We start from the raw sequence: 6900 nt of genomic DNA, 5'->3' as shown, positions 1-6900 counted from the left end.
CGAGGTTCCCGGCGTCGACGCCAAGCCCTCTCGGTCATCGTCGCAGCACAACAGTGGGTCGGTTAGATCCGGGCCGAACTCGGGCACTGTTGGCAGGAACAGTGGTTCGGGCCCAATGACCCGGAAATCGTCTGGTTCGGGCCCGATGGCGCTTCCAACGGGGCTCATCACATCGGGCCCGGTAGGATCCGGCCCGATTGGAAAGCGTTCGGGTCAGCTGGACCAGACGGGTGCTCCGGCAGCGGCGCCTTCGGCGGGAGGGAAGACGGTTTATGGTTCGGCCGTGACGAGCTTGGCGGAGGAGGTGAAGGTTGGGTATAGGGTTTCTCGGGCGGTGGTGTGGGTTTTCCTGGTGGTGGTGGCAATGGGGTTGCTGGTTGGGGTGTTCTTGATGGTGGCGGTGAAGAAATTTGTGATCTTGGTGGCACTTGCGGCGGTTATTGTTCCGGTGGTGGCTTTGACTGTTTGGAACTGTGTTTGGGGAAGAAGAGGGTTGTTAGGGTTTGTGAAGAGGTACCCTGATGCTGAGCTTAGAGGCGCCATTGATGGACAATACGTCAAGGTTACCGGGGTAATTTCATTTAACTCTATTTTGATTTGTTTTCTTAATCTCTTTTATTTTGGAGGGTATTAATGAATGAAATGAATCATTAATGTTCACGGATGATATTGATGTTTTAGTCTTAGACCCCCATTTTTGTGGTTCCTCTTTCTGATTGCAAAAATGTTTATTCTTATTTAGCTAACATTGTTTGTTTCTCTATTACTAGAAGTACTGAAGTAGTATTATTATTCTTTTTATTTTTCAAATGATTGTCTCATTTGGTGGGAAATTATTTATTGTTAGGTATGGGATTTTTGGTATGGTATTGGTTATTGCTTATTGGTGATTGTGACTCGTTTTTGGAACTTGTCTTATATGTTGAAACTTCTCTGCCCCCGGGGTTGCTGGAATCTTGAATGTCAGAATTTAACCTAGTAAACTGTCTCTGATTTATAATAATTCTATATTAATTTAGTCTTAAAGATATACTAGTATATAACTATATGCTTTATTTATCCTGAAAAGAACAGAGCTAACTTGCATTTTGAGGAATCGTTTTGTTAGTCCATAAGTTTTTTTCATCACTTTGACCACATGGTTCAGCGTAGATGGTGGCATGGATAATGTTGTATAATGTTCATTTATGTTCTATTGTGCTTAGTCTGGTAGATAATGTGGGGACCATATATTCACTTTTCTGAGATAGTCAAAATTTCCAGAGGAGCTTTTTGTCTCGTTAACAAAATAATTGTGTTTTAATCACAATTCTTTGCAAAGATAACCAGTTATTATGGTTAGCTAGATATTTTTTGCTGTGGGACATTTAGGGAAGCTCATATTCTGACTAACTTCAAAATTTGAGTTGTCGCTTTTGCTTTCCCGTCCCATTCCTTTCTCTTTGTTCCAACTGTAATGCTTTCTGGTTAAGCGGCAGGCTGAAATCTTAAGCTATGTTATTAGGCATGCTCAATCTCCTTAATTTTTTTCTTTAGTGAATCCTTCTAGCTTTTCGAGTATTCGATGTTATAATTTTGGAGAAAATTTGAAGTGACATAAAAGATGCGGATGCTTTAATGTTGATATCTGGTGGAATGAGTTGAAATAATTTCTCCAATAAATGTTTATATATATCGTATTTCTCCCTGTAGGTTGTAACCTGTGGCAGTATTCCTTTGGAGTCATCCTACCAAAGGATACCTAGATGTGTATATGTCTCTACTGAATTATATGAATATAAAGGTCTTGGTGGAAAATCAGCAAATCCTAAACACCGCTGCTTCACTTGGGGTTCTAGATACTCTGAGGTTAGTTTGTTCAACTGCTTCATTAATGCTTTATGTATACTCATTTGAGATTTAGCACAATTTGTTGAGAGTGAGATGTCACTCCTCTCTCGCAGTTGTACATAGAGTTGATTGACACCTGAAATATTCGGATAATGCTTACGGGGCAAAATAATGTTGATTTAACTTTGAGGTTGAATAGGGAATGTATAAACCGACACCACGTCCATAGTTCTGAATAATAGATTGATACCTATTTTCATCCAAAGAAAAAAAAGAAACAAAAAGAAACCATTGAATAGGGATATCAAAAAACTACCCAGATGCTCATGTAATTGCAACCTAGCGTATGTAATGAAGTTCTATGACTATGTTGACTTCAACTGCATGGTGGTTTTTAGTGTCAGTTAAATTTATATACTCTGTTCTATTTCTTCAACATCAGTAAATTGATTGAATCTTACATTCTGGTAGTTTCTGGCTTTTTGATTACCAGGTAAGGTGTTTCCTTCTTACAATTATTATATCTGGTGTGCAGAAATATGTAGCAGACTTTTACATATCAGACTTCCAGTCTGGGTTAAGAGCACTAGTGAAAGCAGGCTATGGTGCCAAGGTTGCTCCCTTTGTGGAACCAACTACTGTAGTTGATGTAACAAAGGACAACAGAGAGTTATCGCCGAACTTCTTAGGCTGGCTTGGGGACCGCAAACTCTCTAGCGATGACCGTATAATGCGCCTCAAGGAAGGGTACATGACTTACTATTTTCACTGTGCTCCTGTATCTGTTAAAATTTCCTTTTAATTGCTTTTGGAATTTTTAAAATCGAACACGGGGTTTATACTGCATAGGTACATCAAAGAAGGTAGCACCGTAAGTGTGATGGGAGTTGTGCGTCGACATGATAATGTGCTCATGATTGTTCCTTCCACAGAACCTGTCTCAACAGGTTGTCAATGGATCCGCTGCCTCTTGCCAACCTACGTTGAGGGTCTTATCCTGACATGTGAGGATAATCAAAATTCCGATGTTATTCCCGTTTAGCATCTTCTGTCTAATAAGCTTCCACGGAAACTCATGTCTTAATACCAAAAATGTAGTTAGTGATGGTGGAATCCTACACTACAGATTAAACAACTAGTTTTCCACGTGCAATCTCTGTGTAGATCATCAATTTGGCTCGGGAAGAAGATGCAAAGACGACTCTGAAGTCGTCATAAGAATCAGAATATAATCAGATTAATATCACTTGAGGAAGGGTCAAATGTCAATTAGAAGCAGTATGAGAGTCATATATATCAGTGTATGAAGAAGTTGCATATTGTCTTATTTATTATGCTTAATTATATGTACATAGGTAGGAGATATGCCCGAAGGGGCTCGAAGTAGTTGCTCTCATGTTTGGAGTTTAGTGCTAGCATGAATGTAGTTGCTCTATTGCTAAAATATTTGATATATGTCAAGTGTGTTAACCTGTATTCTTCAAGTTAGTATGTTGTATTAAGCCTATGACCTATGTTAGTAGCTGTAAAATTGAAGCATCAATCCTATCACTGATAATCTTGTATAAATTTTGGCGTAAAATAAGTTCTTATGTTTTGCATTTACAAACATCCTTAGTCTTTTGTTCTCAAATTGGCAGCTGAAGATGATAGAAAGTAGGAATGATATACATATACATGTTAGGGAACACATGGAATGGTACTTAATCCTCAGCAACATAAAGGATATTGGATTGGATTAACTTATTCAGCAATGGTACTTGATCACAAAAGTCCCATTAGCAGATGATACTTGAATACTTTTCTTGCCAATGGATGCAGGGAATCCAAGGAGCAATACAATTTGGGGTTGGGGATGGTGAGGTCCACCAAAGTCCACTAAAAGATGGAAAATTGGTCTACAACCTGGAAGGGACTCCACCAGCAACCACTAGATTCTCTCCTGTTATGTATGAAGCATCATCTGATGCCAAAAAAGCTACTGCAGCAGCCATGTCTTGTGTTCTTCCAAGCTTTCCAAGTAATGTCTTCCCTTCAAGATCTTCCCTCTGTAGTTGTACCACACAAAAAGAAAACTCATTCCAGGTGAGGAAATAGGAGACTTAATAAAGCAAAACTAGGAGTCTAGAAGGGACAAAGTGCGCTTACAGTAGCATCATTTGTGGTAAAGAGTGCAGTAAAATGAGTTGGCACAAAACCAGGAACAACACAGTTTACACGAGTGTTGGGAGCCATTTCACTAGCCAAGGCCTCCAAAGAAGAATAAAAACTTTAAGCAGATATAGAAGATAGAATTTAATCTTGATGCACTATCATTCAAACAATCAGTTATATGTTCACGCATCGATAAAAGTATTTGACTTTGATAGCAATACCAATTGCAAGGCAAGTACATACCTTGGTAAGTCCAAGAACTGCTGTTTTGGAGACTCCGTACAGAGCCATAGTAGGAGGTGGATTATAAGCAACAACAGAAGCAATTAGCACAACACAAGAACCCTTCTTCAAGTAAGGAGCTGCATCCTATGTAAACCATAACCATACAATTTGCAATTTCAGTATATATATATACTTTCACACTTTGTTGTTTCTTCCCTTTTCTTCATTTACCTTAAGGAGAAGTATAGTGGATTTGACATTTATCTCCCAGAGCTTGTCAAGGACTGAGTCTTGTGTTTGTAAGATGGGTTCCACAGAAGGATTCACAGCAGCATTGGATACAACAACATCTATCTTTCCATACTTCTGTAACAAACCAGGCATGTTAACCAACCACTTCTTAGAGCATAGCTTTCAAGTATTTTTGCAAAGACTTAAGTTTAGGTAAAAGGATTAAACAAATTCTTAGTCTATATCTTCCAGAGCAACACAGTACATATAAATTCATGGTGGTGGACCCTTAATAGAACATGTTACTCATAAGCACCAAGATTGCAAAAACAGATCATACAACACAGTTTATTATCTGAAGAAACTCTTCAACCTCACCTGTATGGTTTTGCTTATCATGGTCTTCCTCTGTTGTGCATCTGAAACATGGCAAACCATAGCCGACACTTCAATTCCTTTAGCCCTTAGCTTTTCCGCAGCCGCATCAACATTTTGCTGCAAAAGTGTCCAATATTATTCCTTTTCGTGATGCAAGGTGGAAAGATGATAAAAAGCGAAACACATAAATGTCATATAATACTTTCTCATTATTCTTTCTATGTACAGATTAAAGTTTAGGCGGGTTCGACAACACACCTTTTATTAATATATTTTAATTTTTTTCTTACAAATCCCTTATTAAAAGGGTCCTCGCAACAACAAAAGAGAAACTCAACCATATTATACATTGGTCCACTTATTCAGAGGAATATTATATGCATCATTTCGTGTATACTTCTCTTGTGCACTTTCTATTTTGATAATTAAAGTAATCGATAAGAAGTGAGAGAAGATAAAATGTTAAACCTGTTTTCGAGAAGAGATGACAACAGATGCACCTTCCAAGCCAAGCCTCTCAGCTATGCTAAACCCAATTCCCTGAGTGGAAGCTGTAACAATGGCTACCTTACCTTGAAACTTCATGCCAAATTTTGTAACATCCATTTTTCTACTTTTACTTTCTTAAAGCAACAAAAACACAAACAGATGGTGAGTGGTTTCAAAATTTTGATCTCAACAAAGAGCTGAGAGACAAGGCTTGCTTTTATGAACATGATAAGGTAGTTAAACACTGTAGTGGATACTGGTCCCTTGTCATTATAGAAGGATGAAGGATAACACTCAGAAAAAAATGGGCGATTTGATTTGATCCACGACTTCCTCCACCATTTTTTGTTCTCATCATAAATGAATATACTGCCATTTTCACTGTTTTATTTGACTCGAGAGAAAAATGCACGTCATCAATCATCATCACCTACTGTGCATACACTCTATTCTTTCTATTTTGGGTCTTCTATTAAAACAAAATGTGATTTTGACAGTTCTATAAAGTGCTCGGAAAAAAATTGCCAAGGTCTTTGACTACGATCATGATAGTAAACATAATATATAATAAGTTTTGGGGATTCTTAGTTAAAAAAAGTTGGTTCCTAGCAAAAATTGTTAATAAAATTTTTGGCCCTGGTAATTAAGGACCATAAGGATATGAACACAAATTTAGATCCTGTTCTTGTCTAGTAAAAAGCTACTTGATCTATAGCTCGTCAAGTATGATTCGTGTCAGACAGTACTTCCATTGGATGAGTTATACCTCAACTTGATGAAAAAGAACACTTGTAAAAGATATTTTGACACTCATATCAATATGTGATCAAAGTTCTTTTTACGAGTTTATATGTATAACATCAACTTCGTGTTCATGTAAAGATTTTACCTTTATAGGTGATGTACAAAAAATACCGTCAGAATTTGTCTTATTTAACATTCATTAATTATCGCAACAATTAATAAATGCTAAATAAGACAAGTTATGACTGTTTTTGGCTAATTTTCTTTAGTTACCAAACATTTCTGTATTTTAGACGGTTATATGATATAATTGGTTATAGGCCGAGATATAGCTTGGTTAAATACGAGTTATAACAAGATGCACACGTGTAAGTGTGTGTTTGGATTACAGTTTACAAACGGGAGTTTGAATAAAATTGATTTTGCAAACTTAAATAATTTTGATGAAAAGTAAGTTTGTGTTAAAGTGATTTATGTTTGACAATCTTTACATCAAAATAAATTATAGTAAAATAAAATGTTGTTTAGATTATACTACTCAAAATCACTTTTAGATAAAAAATTACTAAAATAGACACCAACTTAAATAATTTTTATATATTATCTTATCATTTTAATTTAGATAATCAAAACAAAAAAAATCTACTTTCATTCTTGTTCTGTGGAGAAATATTTCTTGTTTTTGCTAGAAATATTGGCTCTGCACTGGCCTTCCACCATCATTTTTACGCAATGTTTCATCTGTTGGAAGTATTGGCCCTCCACCACCATTTTAAAACAATGTTTCATCTGAACCACCTCTTGTAGATTTTTTTTAGTGACTTAATATTTTTTTTGGTGACTTATTAG

At 36.8% G+C, this 6900-nt stretch overlaps 2 protein-coding genes across 2 annotated transcripts in view; one reads left to right on the top strand and one right to left on the bottom strand.

Annotated features, from left to right (window-relative positions):
• Positions 1 to 3370, top strand: part of LOC107638670 (uncharacterized membrane protein At1g16860) — a gene marked incomplete in the record, with an annotated part of 3898 nt that extends 528 nt beyond the window's left edge. The window contains 4 exon segments of the mRNA XM_021120598.1: positions 1 to 571; positions 1693 to 1848; positions 2324 to 2577; positions 2680 to 3370. Of these exon segments, the coding sequence (XP_020976257.1) occupies positions 1 to 571; positions 1693 to 1848; positions 2324 to 2577; positions 2680 to 2872 (1174 nt within the window).
• On the bottom strand, positions 3364 to 5690 carry LOC107638671 (tropinone reductase-like 3). Its single transcript, XM_016342027.2, has 6 exons — positions 5287 to 5690; positions 4819 to 4935; positions 4441 to 4575; positions 4228 to 4353; positions 3979 to 4080; positions 3364 to 3878 (listed from the first exon to the last, which is right to left on the bottom strand). The coding sequence occupies exons 1-6, from the start codon at positions 5422 to 5424 to the stop codon at positions 3729 to 3731; spliced, it is 768 nt and encodes a 255-aa protein (XP_016197513.1). The 5' UTR covers positions 5425 to 5690; the 3' UTR covers positions 3364 to 3728.

Source organism: Arachis ipaensis, chromosome B04 (genome assembly GCF_000816755.2).
Source record: "Arachis ipaensis cultivar K30076 chromosome B04, Araip1.1, whole genome shotgun sequence".
Classification (NCBI taxonomy): domain Eukaryota; kingdom Viridiplantae; phylum Streptophyta; class Magnoliopsida; order Fabales; family Fabaceae; genus Arachis; species Arachis ipaensis.
Note: the sequence above shows the minus strand (reverse complement) of the source record. Positions and strands in the feature narration are given on the sequence as shown.

Excerpts from the sequence above, each read along its gene's own strand:
- LOC107638671 (XM_016342027.2), bottom strand. The coding sequence starts at position 5,424 with ATGGATGTTACAAAATTTGGCATGAAGTTTCAAGGTAAGGTAGCCATT. Across the intron at positions 4,354-4,440 it reads CCACTATACTTCTCCTTAAG|GATGCAGCTCCTTACTTGAA; the intron begins GTAAATGAAGAA and ends TGGTTTACATAG. Across the intron at positions 3,879-3,978 it reads TTACCACAAATGATGCTACT|AGGGAAGATCTTGAAGGGAA; the intron begins GTAAGCGCACTT and ends GTACAACTACAG.